The following is a 21,837-nucleotide window of genomic DNA, read 5'->3' on the forward strand; positions in this document are numbered from 1 at the left end:
AGTAAAGGGCTGGTGACAACACCTTATGTGAAGCTATCGCCAACAAGCCCTACTCACGTGTAGTGGGTGTAAATTACGCTTGTTTTTACCATCCCTTACTTTTGAATATAACAGACAAAGAAGGACCACCTGACATCTGAGGAAAGATTCTAAAATGAAAGATGGAGTCCAAAGCAAACAAACAAACAAAAAATCAACTTGCGCCAGAGGGATAGAGTCAGCGGAATTCAGACTGTGGTAAACTCTATGGGACAAATGGCTCAGCTTCTTCAACACATATATTGTATAGGAAAAAAGAAGAGAGAGAAACGGGGAACCTACAGCTTAAAAGAGATTAAAACACATAGCCAATTGCACTATATGGACCTTATTTGAGTACTGATTTGGAAAACCCAGTTGTTGTTTTGTCAAAGGAGATAAATAGACAATTCAAATTTTGTTTGGATATTTGATGATATTAAGGAACTGCTGATAATTTTTTAGGTGTGACATAATATGGTTATGTATTAATAATCCTTATTAAATAATTATTAAATATTAAATCCTTATTAAATAATTATTAAAAATAATCCTTATTTTAATGAGAAATACACTGAAATATTTATGGATGAAATGATATTAGAGCTGGGATTTGCTTTGAGACAATCCAGATGAGGGGGATGATTAAAGTAAGGCCATGGGATGAAGGGAACATGGGAATCTTTTATACTCTTCTTCCCACTTTATGCTTGAAATTTTCCAAAACTATCACTAGAATCCTTAGAGAAAACACTGAAATCATAAAACAAAATAATATAAGAAAGGAACATTCCAAGAATTTTTTAAAAGCTCCTATAAATAAAAAAATAATAACAGAAATAAAGCATTCAGTAAAGAGCTGGGGAAAATTGAGGACATATCCCAGAAAGTACAGTGAAAAATTGAAGAAATGAAAATAAAAAATAAAACTGAGAGGACGAGTCCAGAAGGTCCAGAATCTGGGGAGCAGTTCCAGAAACAGAGAAAAGGGAAAGAGGAGGAAGGAATTCATTGACACAATAATGTGTAAGAAAATGTCCCCAAACTGAAAGCTATGAACTTCTAAAAGAAAAGGAGGTACTGACTGCCTGACACAGTGGATGATAAAGGCCCACATCAAGACACACCACTATAAAACTGAAGAACATGGGGAGCAAAGAGATTCAACAAATTTCCAGAAACAAACCAGAACAAAAAACAAAAACCCTGGCTATACTGAAAAGATCAGGAATCAGGAGGATATGGGACTTCACAACAGAAGAAACTAGAAAGCAGTGAAGCAATACCTTCAAATTCTGATGGAAAAATACTGCCAATATAGAGTTCTATATCCAGCCAAACTGCCAATCCAAGGTGAAGGTAGGATAAAAACATTTTGCAGACATGAAGGCCTCGAAAAACATATTTCTATTCATCCTTTCTCAGCAACAAAAGCAAGGAAGTAAATCCAGAAAAAGGAAGAAATGGAATAGAGGGAACAGGGGATCTAGGAGAGAAGAGAGGCGAAGGGGATTCCCAGAGAAGGGGATTCCCAGAATGGTGACAAAGAGAGATTCCAAAATAAAAGTCTGTTCCCTCTTCCTCAGTTTCCTTATCCATGAAGGAGGGAACTAACACGAGTACCTATTTCAGAGACTTGCAAGGATTCAGCATAAAGTACTTAAAGTAGTACCTGGTACGAGGACTGTTGTTACCATCATCAAAGAATCGAGTCTTCAACTACTTAACATAGAACTAACTAATACTGCAATAACTAAAAAAAAATAAATCAATGTAAAACACATTTCTGAACTGAACATTTTTCCAGCTCTGGAATAACTGATAATAGTCACAGAATCATAGGGTTTTAGAGGTTGGCAGAGTTCTGAGATTTTTCTAGTGCAATTTCCTTGTTTTACAGAGGAAGCAACTGCAGCTCAGAGTGGCTAAGTAACTTGCTTAAGACTACACAGCCATTCAGAAGAGGAGTTGGGACTAGCAGTCATGTGCCTCTGGTCACTGCTCTGAAAATCACAAGTGCAGCGACCCCACAGTATCCTAAGAGGGTCAGAGTTCCACGCGTACCAAAAAAGTCACCATAGAAATATTTTGTCCAACTCCATCCTTTAACCCTAAAACCTGGCACTTGGCTCAAGATATACATAAAGAGAAAGGCCACACAGAATGATCCACCCAGCACAATAAAAAGAAGAGGCTATAGTTGGGTTTACCGAGTTGGGTGGACAATAAGGAAGAAAACGTCTTGAATTCACTGTCCTATACAGAGTTTTAATTCTAGGAAGGACATGTCTAGTGTGTTTACACGTTAAGAGGAAGAATATTAATCCCTAGTGCTACTGACCCATATGGTCCAGCATGGATGGACATCACCGATCCCTGGGTAACGGAATGGGCAGCAGTGTACTTGCATCACAATTTTCTAAGTCTTTCTAAAGGAATATACACAATTTGTAGGAGTACTAGCCATTTTGGTCACTGCTTCCAAGAAAATGATGCTCCCATCTCAAGATCCAGCAATGAAGACTACTGAGCGAGGCCAATGAAGAACATGAGTGCAGTCTCGGGGGAAAAGGCTGGAGAAGAGAATTTCCTCCTTGCCTCTTCAGGCAAAACACCACTGATACTCCGTAGGGTCTTGAGAGGGGAATCAGGCTGGGTGAGAATTTTCCTGGTATAAATTCTATGATCTGTTTTCATCTTGTTCCAACTGAAAAGAAGCCCTCTGTACATCTGCTGAAAGTCCCATTCCACAGTGTGAGGAAAAGTTATTTAAAAACAAAACTGCCTATTTTCTCTTAACTAACTCTCAGAGGAAAAGTACATGCTAATTTCTCATCTGTGCTTCTTGGCTATTTATTACAAACAAATTTGCAATTACCTTTGGATATAGTACATATTCCATTGCAATCCAAATACCAAAGTGTTGAGTGGTTGGATTAGACACCTCTAAATATTTTGACCTTTTAGCTGAGATTTAAAGTGACAGGTATAAGGAATCCCAAAATACCAAAAATCTTATTTTGAAAATTTTTAATCCTTTTTATAAAGGCTTATTTTGGTGTTTTTGGTGAATAAAAAGATTTTTCTCTTTCCCCTTTCTTATAAACATTAGGTGCAACTTGGAAAATCACTCAAACAAACAATATAAAAGTATGTACTCATAACTTAACCAAGTTAGTAAAAACATAAAAACTATTCAGAAATATTTCCAATTTCTTCTGTATGAACAGAAACATACAGAAAATACAGTTTTACATGGAAAGTACTGCAGTGTCAACACTCACAGAAAAAGTAGGATTCCGGTGTTTGCCAGGGCAAAGGCCAGTCCCAAAATCCCACTGCCCATAATGGCGTTGCTTAGGTTAAAAACAGACATGCCTAAGGAGGTTGTTCCTGGAATCTAAACAGAGAGACAAACGTAAGCAAAACAGTCCTCAAGAAAGTTCATCATGCCAAAGTCTTTAAAGCACTATTAGGAACTGGTGTGGAAGTAAAATTCAAGAAATACTTCCTTAGTGGTTTAGTTATTTTTTAAAATGGGTTTCAGGAGAAAATACATAGGCTATCTTGGTGAATATAAATAGCTATACTTTTGGTATTATGCTACATGAATTAAAAACATGTCCCAATTTATGTGATTAAAACAAATAAGCATACTTTATTATAAATGACACTTACATATTCATCACATTTCTTTTTTTCCAAATGGCTGTTAGTGAGACTTCTTCTACTCTCGCGATCAGAAATAAATTTGCTGCAAAGACATGTATAATCATTTAACTTCACAATAATGATTGAAGCTTAACATTATTACTTATCAAAACATCACACATGAAAAGTTATCAGTCGGCCCCTTAAGAGTTTACAGCCCGATTCAACCACCTTTTTGATTTGTTTTGCTTTGTTTTTTGCCAGTCTTAGTTGTCTCTGCTCTCGTTTTACCAAATAAACTCTTCAGTGCCCCAAGGGGCAGACACTTTGCTTCATTGGTTTTGTAGAAACCACTGCTAATAGCAGGTGCTCATCTTGAGATGAAATGAAAGACAACCATAAATCAAAAAGAACGATAATCTCAAATCATTTCAATACTAATAGATTAAAACACTATATGCAATGTAAGTTAACTTTTATGTAGAATTTTCTCTCACTGAAAATTCGATAAAATCAAGGATACTATAAAGCTGGCATTTAAAAGAATCCTGGAAACAGGCCTCCTTCTGAGCTCACATCTCTGGCGTACAAACTTAGTAAATAAGCATTCCCTCTGCTGCAAAAAAGAAAATAATTCTTCTCCGATCAGACATTCCTTCAGCAACTACTATCTGCAGGTCAGCAGGCCAGGTGATAAGGGAGACATGGAAATATGTATTAAGTGAAGCAGACACTAGGCTATAGGAGTTCAGGCTAAGAGATCATGGTGGGGGAAGGCAGGGCATATAGTCCATGGGTAGGGTTAGAGCTAGGGCTTTAAGAAAGCATGGCACTTAGAACTTGAGCTCGAATCCTCGCTAGCTCTGAGGGATGAGGCATGAGACCTCAGTTTTCTCATCTGTGAATTGGGAGTAACACTATTATATTATCTCACAGCATTCCTGAGAAAATTAAATAAGAGAGCATGTGTAAAACATTGGTACAGCTCCGGGCACAGAGTAATAGCAATAGATGTTAATCACTCCTCTCTATGGGGGAGGTGGGACTTAAGTTGGGATGGGAAAGATTCAGACAGGCTTCATAAACTATATACAGACATAGAAGCAGGAATTCAGAAAGCTCTAAAACCATCAAATATATTCACGATTAATCTGAGAACTTTATGGCCTAAATTCCTAATTAAAAAAAAAAAAAATTCCCAGGGCTCCTGGGTGGCTTAGTCGGTTGAGCGTCTGACTCTTGATCTTAGCTCAGCTCTTGATCTCAGGGTCCTGAGTTCAAGCCCTGCACTGGGCTCCACGCTGGGTGTGGAGCCTAGTTAAAAAAAACCCGGGGCGCCTGGGGGGGCTCACTCAGTTAAGCTCCTGCCTTCAGCTCAGGTCATGATCCCAGGGTCCTGATATCAAGACCCTCGTCAAGCCCCTTGTCAGGCTCCCTGCTCAGCAGGGAGTCTGCTCCTCCTTCTCCCTCTGCCCCTCCCCTGGCCTGCTTGTGCTCTCTCTCTCTCTCTCTCAAATAAATAAATAAAATATTTTAAAGAAATCCCCATTAACAAAACAAGTGTTATTGTCAAAGAAAAGTCCATTCATAGGTAAACTGTTGCATGGATTAGTAAGACACGTTAGGGATGCTTTTTAGCTCTTCTTCTGAATATTTAATTGTCCAGTTTTAGCAAGAACTAGTCACAGTGAATTTTTCACTAATAAATGTAAAGCAACTTGAATTGGACTATTTTAAAGAAGCAAGTATCTTTAAACTGTACACTACATTTTCATATGGTGTTTTGAATGATGCTGTATTTCACAATAAAACATTTTTATTGGGGCGCCTGGGTGGCTCAGTTATTAGGTGTCTGCCTTCGGCTCAGGTCATGATCCCAGGGTCCTGGAATCGAGCCCCGCATTGGGCTCTCTGCTCAGTGGGAAGCCTGCTTCTCCCTCTCCCACTCCCCCTGCTTGTGTTCCCTCTCTCGCCGTGTCTCTGTCAATTAAATAGACAAAAATCTTAAAAAAAAACCAACACATTTTTATTTATTTATTTTTTAAAGATTTTATTTATTTATCTGACAAAGAGAGAGCACAAGCAGGGGGAGCGGCAGGCAGAGGGAGAGGGAGAAGCAGACTCCCCACCGAGCAGGGAGCCCGATGCGGGGCTCGATCCCAGGACCTCGGGATCATGACCCAAGCCAAAGGCAGACGCTCAACCAACTGAGCCACCCAGGCAACCCGCAATAAAACATTTTTAAATGTAAGATGTATCTCATCAACGTTGGTTTAATTTAGCTATCTTTTTCGTCTTTCATCCAAGGGGTCTGGCTTCTCCCTGGCATTACTTCTCCAAGTTCGCCTTATTTTGTCAGGATAAACTAAAGACAGGCGATATACATACTACGAATTTCCCTTGGGGCCATCACCTTATATAAGCAGCACAATCTGCGGTTTATCCCTTCAGCATCCGCCTATGCCTTCAACCCATTCAGTTACAGTGAGAGGGCAAAAGGAAGTAGAAGGCAACCTCGGTCTCCTGAAACGCAGGAGAGACTGTGCCAGCTAAAACCAGAGTGGGGATGGGCACCTGGGTGGCTCAGTTGGTTAAGCGACTGCCTTCAGCTCAGGTCAGGATCCTGGAGTCCCAGGATCGAGTCCCACATCAGGCTCCCTGCTCGGCAGGGAGTCTGCTTCTCCCTCTGACCCTCCCCCCTCTCATGCTCTCTCTCTCTCTCTCTCTCTCTCAAATAAATAAATAAATAAATAATCTTTAAAACACAAACAAACAAACAAACAAAGCCAGAGTGGGGAGGTCTGGCTGTGTGAAAGGGAGATGAGATAAGGGATCCAGAGAAGGAAAAGCTTCCTCTATTGGTGGGATTAGCCAGAGGAAACTTAAAGGCAGAGGCCTGAGAAATAGTACTGCAGGTTCTTAGCAAGAGAATGACAAAAGGAAACCAGTATCTTTGGAGACCAACGGGGCAGTTATATAGCCTTGCCTTTGCTATTATTGATTGATGTGGCCTTTCTTTTGCCTTTAACATTAACATTTTTTTGAAGATTTTATTTATTTGAGAGAAAGAGAGAGAGGGAGAAAGAGACAGAGAGAGCATGAGTTGGGGGAGGGGCAGAAGGAGAGGGAGCTGGACAAGCAGACCCCCCGCTGAGCACAGAGCCTGACGCAGGGCTTGATCCCAGGACACTGAAGTTGGGTGTTTAACCAACTGGGCCGCCCAGGTGCCCCGGCCCTTAACATTTTAAATCTTTACACAGAATTGAGATTTACAGATCTGGCTGAAGAGGGGCAAGGGAAAGCTATCTTCCTTTTCACACAGCGAGCCCCCCAAAAACTGTGGGTGCTGGACTTGCCTATTTAGTGTTGCTATTAAATAAAAGACTGTATTTAATCAGACTAACTTTAACAACCAACTCAAGTTTAACCAAATCTTTACCCAGAATGTCCCCCATTTGCCTTTCTTATGGAGGGACTTGTTTTCCAAAAAGCATTTCCATTATTTTTAAATCAAGAGAAAAGCCCCGCCATGGTCAAAGAAACCAAACAAAACACCAATTACCTGCCTGTTAGGGCAGATCTGCGTTCCCAGACTGGCAGCGCGCCTCAAAATTGGTGGCGAAGGACTGGTGGGCAGAGAAGAATGGGAAGCAGGCACCATGACCCCCGGGGGCATTTAGTAGGGTCAAACATTGGGCCACGGAAAGGGATAAAGAATAAAGTCCCTGCATGATTGCCAGGTCTTTCCTGCAGAACTTCTGCAGGATAAGAATAATGAACCTGACTTGCAGAGCTGTGGTAATAAGTCACCATTAAAAAGCACATTAAAAAAACATTGTCAGCTGCCTCCCTGATTCTATAGGTTTTCCCCCAAATCTTCACTGGCTCCCCCACGGACAAAGTTTCAAGTACAGATTCCTCACCCGCAATCCCAGGTACTGCTTAATTTAATGTTGTCTCAATGCCCCAGTCTTATCTCCCCCCTGCTCCTCAAAATGAACTTCATTTTGGTGAGGATGAGACAAGCCAGGCCAGGGCATTCTGCAGTTTACCCCAAACCTTAACTGCTAACAGCCTACTGTTGGCCAGAGCCTTCCCAAGAACAAGAACAGTCGATGCACACATATGTTGTATGTTATATGTATTACATACTGTTTTCTTACAATAAAGCAAGCTAGAGAAAAGAAACATAATTAAGAAAGTCACGAGGAAGAAAAAATACATTTATAGTACTGTACTGTATTTACTAAAAAAAATTTGGGCCTGTGCAGTTCAAGCCCGTGTTGTTCAAGGGTCAACTACAGTGGGAATCTACTCCCTGCCCCCGCTCCGGAGACCCTCCATCCTCCTATCAGCCAGTGCCATCCTGCCAGTGCAAAGTCCTCAGCTTCCATGAGTCTTCTTATACTCTGGTCTACATGGAGTTTTCTGACTCTGACCCATTTACTACTTTTCCGTGGCACAGATGGACCCATGAGGTCATTTCGCATCCTGAGTGGTTATGTGGTGCCTGCACTCCCTATCCTTCTTCTGTGTAGCTGTCCACGCACTCGCGACTCAGAAGACCCTCCATAACCCGAATATTCATCTTCCTTTTAGGAAGTATGGAGTCTCTTAGGCTGCAGGGAAATCTAGCTCAGTAAGAATGAAGTACTTTATTCCCTTTGTGTTGTTCCAAATTTTTCTTCTCTTTAGTCTTTATATCTTTGCTTTGTATTTCTGTAAATTTTTTTTAAAACAAATAAAACCAACCTTTTTTGTAATGGAAAAGTCCATTCAAATTAACTGGGTTGTACAGCTTATTATAAGTTTCTATTATCTCACCATTTAAAAATTGCAATTGCATGTTAAAAAGCATTGACCTCTGGCAAAGAGATTGAAATAAGATTTCTCTTTATTGACTAAAAAATGGGCTGTGGGCAAGGGTGCCTTTGACATGTGGTCTCAAATGATAAAAGTGTTATTAAAAAAGAGTTTCCACAGGGTCGGTCTGTACCTATAAGGGAGAATTCAACCAACCCTTAGGTAGCCAATTGTTCTGTGCACAAAACAAAACAAAACCTACAGTGGCTGTCGTGGTGGCCTTCAACAGACAAAGCCTTGAAAAGGATGTAGGCGTTATACTGAGGTAGTGTGAAAGGAGGCGAGAAATATAGAACAGTTATTTAAAACCAAAAATAAATCAACAACAACAACAATCCAATTAAGGATGGGTTGTATGATAGGAAGATAATCTTCCTATTGTAATCTCTACCAATCAGGTTCTTACTAGATTATAGTGTTTCATTTGAGGATTCATAACACAAAAGAAACGAGTGCTTGAACTTGAATGACCTTTGCTAGTTCTTTCCCTGAAATCCTAACACTCTACTAAAAAGGAAAAGGAAAAGAGAATAGGAGGAAAGAAGCAAGTAACAAAGAGATTGGAGAACATGAAAGAATGAAAGAAATGGAAGGCATTTAAAGAAAAGACTGATCCAGATGGCCAACAGACATGTGAAAAGATGCTCAGCATCACTCATCATCAGGGAAATGAAATCAAAACCACAATCAGATATCACCTCGCACCTGTCAGAATGGCTAACATCAAAAACACAAGAAACAATATGTGGAGATAAAGGAACGCTTGTGAGCTATTGGTGGGAATGCAAACTGGTGCATGCAGCCACTCTGGAAAACAGTCTGGAGGTTCCTCAAAAAATTAAAAATAGAATTACCATATGATCCAGTAATCCCACTACTGGGTATTTACCCAAAGAATACAAAAACACTAATGTGAAAAGATACATGCACCCCTATGTTTATTGCAGCATTATTTATTATAGCCAAATTATGGAAGGAACCCAAGCGTCTATCCATAGATAAATGGATAAAGAAGACGAGGTACATGCATACAACGTAATATTACCCAGCCACAAAAAAGAATGAAATCTTGCCATTTGCAACAACATGGATGGACCTAGAGGGTATTATGCCAAGTACAATGTCAGTCAGAGAAAGACAAATACTGTATGATTTTACTCATATGTAGAATTTAAGAAACAAAACAAGCAAATAAAGAAAAAAAGATCTCCCTCACCCACTCCCCCTGCTTGTGTTCCCTCTCTAGCTGTCTCTCTGTCAAATAAATAAATAAAATCTTTAAAAAAAAAAGTGGGGGGGGGCACCTGGGTGGCTCAGTCATTAAGCGTCTGCCTTCGGCTCAGGTCATGATCCCAGGGTCCTGGGATCAAGTCCCGAGTCGGGTTCCCTGCTCGGCGGGGAGCCTGCTTCTCCCTCTCCCACTCCCCCTGCTTGTGTTCCCTCTCTAGCTGTCTCTCTCTGTCAAATAAATAAATAAAATCTTAAAAAAAGAAAAAAAGAGACAAAAAACAGATTCTTAACTATAGAGAACAAACTGATGGTTACCAGAGTGGAGGGGGCTGGAGGGATGGGGGAAATATGGGATGGGGATTAAGAGTACACTTATCTTGATGAGCACTGAGTAATGTATGGAATTGCTGAAGAACTGCTGAATCACTATATTGCACACCCGAAACTAATATAACATTGTATGTTAACTTTACTTGAATTAAAAAAAAATTTTTTTTAAATGAAGAGAGGTAAACAAAGCCTTACTTGATGGGTAAACTCTACTGAAAAGAAAACAGACTTTAATTGGAACAGGAGCCATTAAAGCAAGGAAAGAATTTTCTGACATGAAAACTGAAGATAGGAAGAAGTGGTAGAAAACTTCTTCCTTAACGGGTAGAAAAGATATTACATTTTCAAGGGTCCTTCCAAGTGATACAAATTTAGTACATAAATTCTGAAAGATACACAGGGACCAAAATAAGCAAACAAAGGCTGGTGAGGGTATAGTGACAAGAGCTGCCCCAGATCCTTTCAAGAAAAATTTTAACTGAAAGACCCTCAAGTTTGGTTAGATGCTTCTGGGGTCACAACAACACTAACTCTACATGGAGATGAAAACAACAGTAGACAACATACATGAAGATTTGCATGGATACAGCTAGGGTAATCTATTAATGTTTCGACAACTTTAATACTTCAACAGCTTTAAGGTAACAATAACCAGCAACCATCTAAAAACTAAATCGATATTGTTATTCCTTGGGGTGGAGAACACAGAAGTGCTTCCCAAAGAAAGAGAGGTGCACTATTATTGATACGGACTTTTTGCATCCTAAAAGGCTTACTATTGCCAGACACTCTGCCAAGTACTTTACATGGATTTTCTCATCTCTTTTCACAATACTTACATGTGGTCAGGACTATTATTAGCTCCATTTTAGAAAAATTAAGTGACTTGACCAAAGTTACATTGCTAAAAATTAAGTGCTGAGCCAGGATTTGAACCCGATGCAGAGCCTGAATTCTTAACCTAAAACAGTAGAACAGTATTGCATTTAATATTCCCCAACGATCCCATGAGGTCAATTATTATTATTATCCCTGTCTCACAGGGATGGAACTAAGGCTTAAAGCATGAGATCACACAAGATCTATTGATTGAGCCAGGATTCAATTCAAATCTAAATCTAAACCATGCACTGTGTGTGTGTGTGTGTGTGTGTGTGTGTGTGTCTGTCTGTCTGTCTGTCTGAATCTCTCTCTTTCTCATTTAACAAATATTTTGTAACATCCACCCTGTACCGGGCACTATTATCATATCATTACACGGTACAGGAGACATAAAGATGATTAAGATGGCTCTTTCTCTCAAGAAGCTCACATCTAGAAAGAGTCTAGAGCTTGCTACTCTCAAGTATGGTCCCTGGATCAACAATATGGGCATCACCTAGGAGCTGGCTGGAAATTAGAAGCTCAGGCCCCATCCCAGACCTCCTGAACCCAAATCTGCATTTTAACAAGGTTTCCAGGTGTTTTGTATGCACATTAAAGTATCAGCAGTGCTGGTCTAGTGGACATTTTGAAAGGTTTTGCTGTTTCAGGTATAGATTTCCATGGCTACAACCCAAAAATTAGGGCATGAAATAAAACAAATTGAACTGGAATAAGGGCAGGAGTCCTAATACCGAAGTGGCTCTACTCTATTTTTAACTAAAGTTAAAAAGGTGATTCTGATAGTATTCTAGAGGGGACTTTCCTGGCAAAGCTATCAGTTACATGCCAGGTAAGCAAAGATCAATATTTGCTTTCGACATTCTCTCTAGCTTCCTAAAAAGAGGTGCTGTGGCCTAAAAGTTCACTGTTCTGGCAGAGGGCTCTCTTAGAGTCCTATAATTGAGCCTACTTTCCTCGCACCCATGTGAAAAAGCCACAAGAAGAGGGAGAAGTATTTAGGTGTAGCTCTTGCAGGAATCATGATGGGGGTCTTTTTTTTTTTTTATTTGCCTTTCTTGGCTTCATGTTGTCACATGCTGTCTTTAATTTGAATTGTCCTAGAGCCAGAAAGGAAGCAAAATTCATGTCAGTGAAAGAGATGCATCACAGTGTATTTGCAGTAGCAGAACCAGATTCCACAAAGCAAGTGGTCAACACCCGCTGTCCCCGCTTACTGCCTTAGTCACAGTCTGGGAGGAAGTGAGCTCACCCAGGCAAGGTGCCCAAGCCCCAGGCAAGAATGGGTGCTTCCAGCTATTGCAAGCTGTAATCTCCTCAAAAACCTAACATTCTTAGTTTAGTAAGTACAACTTTTAAAGATCAAGTTCAGATTCTAAACGGAACAGTATAATGACTCATTTTAAGGTCCTCAAAGGTTTGCACTGCTTCGGGAATGAAGCTTCATTATACAACCAAAATGTCCTACTTGTGAGATGGTTAGACTCCCATCCACTGTTAAGTGGAGGTCAGCAGTGACTGCAGAACACTCTGGGTGCACAGAGCTTAAAATAGCACTGGTATTTTAATAAAATTAGTAAAGACTCTTTTTCTTCAATGCCCCAGCATTATAATTGGAGGCAGCAGGATAGAGCAGAAAGACAGGTATTTCTACAGACGTGCGTGTGCCCTTGGGCAAGTTATTTTATTTCTCTGAGCCTCGGCTTCCTTATTTGTAAAATGTATTTTTAAATTTTCCTTATTTACAAAAGAAAGCTTTGCATGTCATAAGGAAAAATGGCAATATATGTAAAAACACCTGACATTCAAGAAATGGTAGTTATTATTGATAATTACTCAGAAAGGGTGCAAGAAGCAAATTTGAGTCCAACAATAAGACATATCCCAACACAGTGAATAGTACTTGGGTGATACTGAGGAAGTGTCTGGGTGGCACACTTCACCTCTAAGAACATTCAAGGAAGGGAAAAGGGAGAAGAAGAGGCAGGACTGGAACTTCTGAGTTGGTAAATGGTGGCAGCGGAGTCCTCTGCTGGACTTCCATTAGGACACCATATCAGAACGTAGAGCAGATTTCCAGAAACAATGTCCACAGAGATGCCTGGTTGGCTGACATATGTTTTCATCTTCCTCCATCCCAACTTCCTTCTGACCACCCCCCAAATGTGTACCTCGTTGGCGTTCTAATAAGTGGTCCTGCCTACTCCACTCTCTTCTCCTGGCCTTTTAGGAGGCTACATGCTTTACACCAACCACATCACCAAATCCCAAGCTGGAGAGCTTCCTGTGAAATGACCCACAAACCCTGGCTACAAAATCGTCATGTCAGAGAATGGCCCAGATCACTTTTTAAAAAAAAAGACATTGGTCCTACTCTTCTAACTTAAGAAACATAGGACCCAAGAGTTGCAAGGACCTGCTGAGGACATGGCTGGGGCTGAGAGCTTGGCGGGCTGATTTTTCCCACCTGCCTCCCACCTACCTCCTCTGACTCATGCTATCTTTTCTTTCTGTTTCATGTACTAATTCTCTACTATAGTTTCTCAAGAGAGCCACTGGGGCCCAACTCTGGTTATTACTATTTAAAATTTGTGTTACAAATGATGCTTGTAATGCTGTACTTGTAGTTTTGAAATGGGATCATTGGCAAAGGGGGTGTTGGCTGTTGGTGGGTGACAACGTGGGTTAGGGCAGATGACTGTGGTACACGCTCCCATACGGCGTGCAGCGCGATTCCAGCAGTCTGTCTGATTCACAAGCACAGAGCTTTCGGAAAGTTAGGGCTGGTTGGGGTCCAGTGTATTTATGTATTTTTATTAGACTCAATTGAAAGATTTGAAAGGATGAATAAATTGCTTTCCTATTTGCTTCATCTGCTATTACAGACTGTGCCCAACAGATGTCACATAAGAAATTCAAATTACGTCTTCAAATGGAGCATAACTTTAGTCATGAATAATTCAGGAGAATAACCGAAAACCAGAATAATATTTGAGAGACATTTCTTTCATGGGATTGAGAGTGTTAGCGGAAAAATACTCACCTATTTATTTGACCATTTTCTACTTCAGTGAAATCATTGGAATCGTTGCTAATGTTATCATCCTCTGGCACTGTCATATTCTGCAACTCTGTTAATTCAAGTCCACTTTTGAAATGCATCATGTTTACAAAGTATCCGTAGTCAAAAAATTAGTCCAAATTCTGCTCTGAGTGTATTACAAATGGATAGCAGCAAAAATATAAGCTTGACACCCCTAGAACACAACACAATGAAAAATAATTAAACATATGACTATCACCATCAATGAAAGATAAACTATTACAAGTAAACAAAGAGTTAACTTACTGATAACTTATCCATCTTGCCATCCAATGCATTAGGGCGATCTTTGTACATCAAGTGATAGAGGCTTATCTCTAAATTTTATGCCTGTTTTAAATCTCCCTCCATTTTAACTACAAAATGAGTCTTGTCCCATCATCGTGTGCATGTTAATAGGAATACCATGTCAACTGCGGGCAATATAGATGCCTTTTATGAAACAGTGTGTTTAAATTGAAAGTGATGCCGTTATTTTAATGCATCCAATCACAGGGCACACTTAGAATGTGTACAGACTACACAGACACAAAAGCACCGCGGATTTAGCAATCCCAGTTTAATAAAAATGCGAAGCCTCAATAAACGGCATCATGACAGATCAACCACGCAACCTGGAGGTCAAGCAGCAAAGGACAAATCTGTGGTTTGAAATTTAGCAAACACTTTATCCATCAACTGCAAGAGATTAAATCAATCTCTTCAATGAAATCACTCTATGTCAGGGAATTAGGGAATTAAAAACTCATACTCAGGGGATTTAGGTTAATCCACCTAAAACTATATTTCCTCTCCAGAAACGAAAGACTTGCAGAGTTCATAGTCTCCCCGACGCGGATGACTGGGACTTAGATTTCAATGGTATATAAGGGGGGGAAAGAGTTTCAGACGCACAGCATCACAAAGTAAGAAGCAGGTGGCGACCAAAACGAGCTAGACACAACTTGAGAAGCAAGGCCTGTGTCAGTACAGGAGCCCCACCAGGGTCAGCTCGGGTGAGGGGATGGGGACCAAGGAATGAAGTAGAACGCCAATAAGTTTTTCTTTTTACCGCCAATGGCAAACCCCTTTGGATGGCATTTTGTCTGATCCTGAATTCCATAAGCTGACTATAGCCTGGTGAAGAGTCAAAACTCTAATGTGCCCAGCTAAGCATCCTAGGAAATCCCAAGAAGCATTGTGCTAACTGATACAGTTTTCAGGACACATAGACAGTACCTTAGAATGATAATTTTTTAGAACTTTTCTTCTCTTTCCCACAACCAGGCCACACAGTATTCCTTTTTGTTCATATAGACTCCTATCTAGCATGAAACTCCCCTGGTTCCAGGATCCTTTACAACTTCCAACAGGGAGACTCCCCCAGTGCTGGGGACCCCTAGTGCCTGTCCTCCCCCTGTGCCTGTCCTCTTGAGTCTGGACCCCCAAATGAGGGGATGGGGAAAAACCTAAAAACCAGGCATGGATGGGAAATCCTGGAGAAAAAGCCAATTACAGAACATTTTAAACCTGCGGCCCTGGGTGTGCTAGAGACTGCCCCTGCCGTCTGGGGCCAGGTTAAATGGATCCTGAAGTGGGGGCCTGGAGCTTCCTACACACCCCCAGAGAGAGGGGGGCATCTCTGTCCCCTGCTGGTGAAGACACTCTCACTGAGCACTGGGGAAGATGGGCTTTAAAAAAAAAAGAAAGAAAATACTTCCTAATACCTCAGGTTCTGGGAGCCTCACCTTCCTGCCAGGCAGGGCCTCTCCTGGAGGGCAGGAAGCCAGGGCCAGGAGAGTCGAGCGCCCCGTCTCCCAGGCAAAGGCAAATCTGGTGGCTCAGGGCTGATTCTTCTAGCCAGGGTGGGAGTGCTAGCAACCGGGCCATCTCTAACTGTTCTCAGCGCCTTCACACAGCAGAAAGGTTTACAACCTGTCTTTACTGGACAAAAGTTGCAGTGCACTAACATGTACTCTTACTTGTTGGCCGCCTTAATGAAAGCTGCCCAGATGGGCTAGACTGGGTAATATCCAGCAGTCTTGCCACACTGGCTCTCTCCTGGACAGCTTCCTCACAGTCTGAAGTGATACGACGGGGCTGGTGGGAAGGTGAGTCAGTGGATGGTGTTTGCAGTTTGGGCTGAGTCCTTTCCTCTCTACAGACTGGTAGGAAATAGGACACTAGACAAAAATTTTCTGAGGAGAGGAAAGGCTGACTCATAATAGATCTGGAATCTACTGTTTGAATCTAAACTTTTGTACCAATATATATGTGTATGTGTGTGTGCGTGCAAATAACATACATATATGGTCATTTACATAAATGGACAAAAAGGCAAAAGCATAAAAAGAACAGAGGACATCCTGGCCACTAAAATTATGTCAGTATTAGGCAAATAACAGCACTAAGTTAATCACATAGAAAAAATGTTTTTTGCTTTGGCTTAAACTGGGAAGTTTTTTTCATAGTTCAGGAGGCTAGAAATCCAAGAGCAAGGAGTCAGCAAGTTTTGTTTCTTCGGAGGCCTTGTGGATGGCTCTGCTTCCTCTCTGTGTCCTCACGTGGTCTTGCTGCTGTGTCCTAATATCCCCCCCTTTTTTTTAGAATACATTTTTATTGTTATGAAATAACCTTTCTGAAATCTAACTCATTCTTGGAAATGAAAACTGCAGGATGGGGTAAGTTAACAAAGTTAGTGACACCTCTCACCAAAGCTGAGGCCACACTTAGAAATTCCTCTCTATTCAATTCATCATCTATTTACTGAGGGGATTTCAAAGTTTAAAAAGTCAAATTTGGGAATCTGAGGCAGCTTCACAGGAAAGTCACATTTGGACCAGTCCTTGAGAAAGAAATTTTTTTTCTTATTCTATAACTAATACATACTCACCATAGAATCATTAGAACAGGCCTTGTATAAAAGATCCCACCACCCCAAACTGGGCCACTGTTAGACTCTGATGTATTTCCTCTCCTCTTTTCTTCATTATCCTTTCCTTCTTTTTCTTTCCCCCTCTCTGCTCCCTCTCTCTTCCTCTCTTTTTTTTTTAACATTGGCACTTTAGACTGTTTTTAACCTACTCTTCTTCATGTAGCATTACATGATAAGCATTTTGGAGAACAGAAATGTTTTTTAAAAACATATTAGCTCCTTATTAATAAATAATACAAGCTTTGTAGAAAAATTAGAAAATATATGTTTGCAAATGAAGGGGGACACAAGTAAACAGAAAAAAATCACCTGTTATGTCAGCACACAGAGATGATCGCTGTATATATATATGTATATACTGATATATATCCTGGAGTATGACCTTTGACCTTCCAGGGCCTTTCTATGCACATAGATACAGTGCCTGGCACACGGTAGGCACTCAATAAATATCTGTAAAATGAAAAGAGTGAGTACAAGTAAAAAACAGGTATGCGGTTACAAAAGTGGAAATCATACCATAGAGTTTTTAACACATATTTGTTTGCTTAACAAGATACGATCTCCTATCCTGAGTTACGTCGAGATAGTAAACGCGGGTCTACACAATCGCTGCAAATGCTTGCTTATCTGCTGGACTGTGCCATAAACTGACACCCAACCCTTTACTTCTGGACAGTCACCCTGCTTGGCAGACGAGAAACTGATGGGTGGAGATGGGGCCTGAGCTGAGACTTCTCAGTGAAGGAGAACATGGTCAACGGCACGGCCAGGAAGTGCAGGCCGAGTTCAAGAAGCAAAGAATGACACCTTCACTGAAATAAGAGGCCATTATCAGAGAATACAATTAATGAAAAGGCCTAACAGGGTCACTGTGTGAAGATCTTGATGTTAGCCCAACCATAATTACAATCTCTCAACATTTATATGGGTTACAAATTAAAGTTTTATCGGCACAGAACACAACTTTGGTCCTTTACCACAATCTTGTGAGGTCCTCTTAAGCAAGCATTATCTCGGTATGCTGATTGGTACATTTTATTTACCAAGAGTACCAACATAAAGACTTAAGTCTCTACTATTCATAGTGTTATATATCAAAGGAGAAGATACAGAGAAACTCATCTAGCCTTACATTGCTTACACCCTATTTAAGCAAGCAAGACCATCCCATATAAAGTGACAGTATACCATAAAATATCTGCATGATAGAGACCCAACTATATGGCAGAACAAAGAATAAATCCAGAAAGATTTCGGAGATATACCTACATACAGAAGGCAGGCAGGCAAGCAGGCAGGAGGGAAGGAAGGAAGGAAAAAAAAAATGGGGCCTGGAGCAATCAGCTAAGGTTTCACAAAGTTAGGACTTGAACTATGTCTAAACACAGGTAGATTTAGACCAGGGGATTGGGAAGGCATCACTTGTATTGGGAATAGCACAGGCCTTGCATGACCATTCAGATGAACCTAGCTAGAGCAGAGGGAGCAAGGTACATGTTCTTGAGTAGTTTTACAGCTTTGGTTTTTAGAGCTTTGGTAAACGCTGATTAGAAGACTGTAGGGGGGCACGCCTGGGTGGCTCAGTCGGTGAAGCATCCGACTCTTGACCTCAGCTCAGGTCTTGATTTCAGGGTCATGAGTTCAAGCTCTGCACTGGGCTCCATGCTGGGCATGGAACCTACTTAGAAAAACACATAAAAAAATAAAATAAAATACTGTAGAGGGAAAGCCAAACCAAAGAATATATTGTAACTTAAACAATGTCAAAAATCACTTTTTGGGATAAATACAATTTCAATTGCTAATATACTTCAGAGTGGATTGGCCTGCTCAGTATTTGTTTCTACTTGTTAGTCCAGTTCTGTAGAAGATGGAAAGTTGAGAGCTACATTTCCCATTTGCAGCTAGGGTTCTAGGTATGATTTAGATTCCACCAACTGGAGAGCGGGGGTAGGGGGCAAGGCATCCATTTTGCTGGTACAGTTCTAGCCAGTGCAGCAGATGGCTCTGGTACCAACAATTGTGGCTATGGATTCCTGATCATCAGATTTGGCTCAAATGATGTGTTCCTGGAGCATGCAGCTGAGACAGTGAGAAACTGGCTTCCTGGTTCCCTGGCTTCAGGATGGAGGCACAAGTAGCAGTTCCCTTAGCAGACAAGTTTAAGTGGTGGCATCCCAGTAATTATTCCTAGAGGCCCAGCCTAGGGCCTGCCCTGCCATCTCTTCTGACAATTTTATAGGCACTTAATTGCCTGTATTAAATCCCTTTCACTTAACATACATAGAAAGATCTCTGTTACATGCAACTAAACCCTAACTGATGTTCGTCATTTTATTTTCCCCCCTTTTAAATTTACTATGGGAAATTTTAAACATATATACAAGTAGACAGAATCAAATGAGCCCCCATGAACCAACTTCAACAATTATCAATTCAGGCCAGTCTTGTTGAAGTTTAACCCCCACCATCACAGAGAATTATTTTAAAGCTGATCCCAGATATCCTATCATCTATAAATATTTCAGCACTTATCTCTGAAAAAAACACTTTTATAAAACAATACCACCAGATCACTATCAAACCTAAAAAAATAGCAGTAATGCCTTCCTATCAATAATATCCAGTCACACACACTTAATTTTAAAATTGTTATGAATCACTATTGGTTTTTTATTCTGTAAAACTAATAAGATTAAACCTTTCCCAGCTCAACGGCTGAGAATCAATTATGGTAGCTACGTCAGTAGTTCTGAGAAAGTGTTAGGCCTAAGGCCAATGATGGTCCTATTCTTCCTGCCATCTCTACCCATAACTGAGCCGGTTTACCCATTTGAGATCCTTGGATCACCTGGCTCCTAGATGGTAATAATATGAATCTATGAGCTGCTTTTCTGTATTTCAAAAGGCCTCAAACAGGCCAAATACGTTGACTAAAATGTCAGGTATTCTTGCTTTGGGCTAGATTGCATTAACTTGGTGTGATGATCCTAAATTCTGACTGGCAATTTTATATTTCTTTGAGTAATAAAACCAGGAAATAAATTAATATATTAAAGTTGTAGTAAACACTCATTAAACAGTATACTTACAATCTGGATATTGCATCACATATAAATTACACTTCAACTAAAACAAAAGCTAGTGTATAGAATGCAACTGACTTCTGTGCATTGATTTTATATCCTGCGACTCTGCTTTTGGTGGAGTCTTTCGGGTTTTCTACATAGAGTATCATGTCATCTGCAAAGAGTGAGAGTTTGACTTCTTCTTTGCCGATTTGGATGCCTTTTATTTCTTTTTATTGTCTGATTGTTGAGCTAGGACTTCCAGTACTATGTTGAACAACAGTGGTGACAGTGGACATCCCTGTTGTGTTCCTAACCTTAGGGGAAAAGCTCTCAGTTTTTCCCCATTGAGAATGATATTCTCTGTGGGTTTTTCACATATAGCTTTTATGATATGGAGGTATGTTCCCTCTATCCCTACACTGCAGGGAGTTTTTATCAAGAAAGGATGCTGTATTTTGTCAAATGCTTTTTCTGCATCTATTGAGAGGATCATATGGTTCTTGTCCTTTCTTTTATTAATGTGATGTATCATATTGATTGACTTGCGAATGTTGAACCACCCTTGCAGCCCAGGAATAAATCCCACTTGGTCGTGGTGAATAATCCTTTTAATATACTGTTGGATCCTATTAGCTAGTATCTTGGTGAGAATTTTGGCATCCATGTTCATCAGGGATATTGGTCTGTAATTCTCCTTTTTGGTGGGGTCTTTGTCTGATTTGGGGATCAAGATAATGCTGGCCTCATAGAATGAGTTTGGAAGTTTTCTTTCCATTTCTATTTTTTGAAACAGCTTCAGAAGAAGTATTCATTCTTCTTTAAATGTTTGGTAGAATTCCACTGGGAGGCCATCTGGCCCTGGACTCGCTTGCTGGGAGATTTTTGATTCCTGCTTCAATATAGGTCTGGTTATAGGTCTGTTCAGGTTTTCTATTTCATCCTGTTTCAGTTTTGGTACTTTACATGTTTCTAGGAATGCATCCATTCCTTCCAGATTGCCTAATTTGTTGGCATATAATTGCTCATAATATTCTCTTATAATTGTTTGTATTTCTGCATGTTTGTTGTGAACTCTCCTCTTTCATTCATAATTTTATTTATTTGGTTCCTTTCTCTTTTTGATAAGTCTGGCGAGGGGGTTATTGATCTTATTAATTCTTTCAAAGAACCAGCTCCTAGTTTCGTTGACCTGTTCTACTGTTTGTTTGTTTGTTTTAATTTCTATATTATTGATTTCCACTCTGATCCATATTATTTCTCTTCTCCTGCTGTTCTTGTTCCTGCTCCTTTAGGTGTAAGGTAGGTTGTGTATTTAAGACTTTTCTTGTTTCTTGAGAAAGGCTATACACTGTATTGCTACGTACTACCTGACAACCCAGCAATTGCACTACTAGCTATTTCTCCAAAGGATACAAACACAGTGATTCGAAGGGGCACCTGCACCCCAATGTTTTTAGCAGTAATGTCCACAATAGCCAAACTATGGAAAGAGCCCAGATGTCCATCGACAGAGGAATGGATAAAGATGATGTAGTGTGTGTGTGTGTATATATATATACACACACACATACACACACACACACACACACACACACACACACACACACATCATGGAATATTACTCAGCCATCAAAAAGAATGAAATCTTGCCATTTGCAACCACTGGATGGAACCAGAGGGTATTATGCTTAGTGAAATAAGTCAGCCAGAGAAAGACAAATACCATATGATTTCACTGATATGAGGAATTTAAGAAACGAAACAGATGAACA

General features: G+C 40.3%; 1 protein-coding gene across 1 annotated transcript in view; it reads right to left on the reverse strand.

Annotated features, from left to right (window-relative positions):
• SLC38A1 (solute carrier family 38 member 1) overlaps positions 1-21,837 on the reverse strand; it is a 59,657-nt gene that overhangs the window by 27,115 nt on the left and 10,705 nt on the right. The window contains exons 2-5 of the mRNA XM_078074166.1: positions 17,301-17,444; positions 14,018-14,231; positions 3,697-3,772; positions 3,303-3,418 (exon numbers count right to left, since the gene is read on the reverse strand). Of these exons, the coding sequence (XP_077930292.1) occupies positions 3,303-3,418; positions 3,697-3,772; positions 14,018-14,139 (314 nt within the window). The 5' untranslated portion in view covers positions 14,140-14,231; positions 17,301-17,444. The remainder of the gene's footprint in view (positions 1-3,302; positions 3,419-3,696; positions 3,773-14,017; positions 14,232-17,300; positions 17,445-21,837) is intronic.

The sequence above is a fragment of the Halichoerus grypus genome, chromosome 6 (assembly GCF_964656455.1).
Source record: "Halichoerus grypus chromosome 6, mHalGry1.hap1.1, whole genome shotgun sequence".
NCBI lineage: Eukaryota > Metazoa > Chordata > Mammalia > Carnivora > Phocidae > Halichoerus > Halichoerus grypus.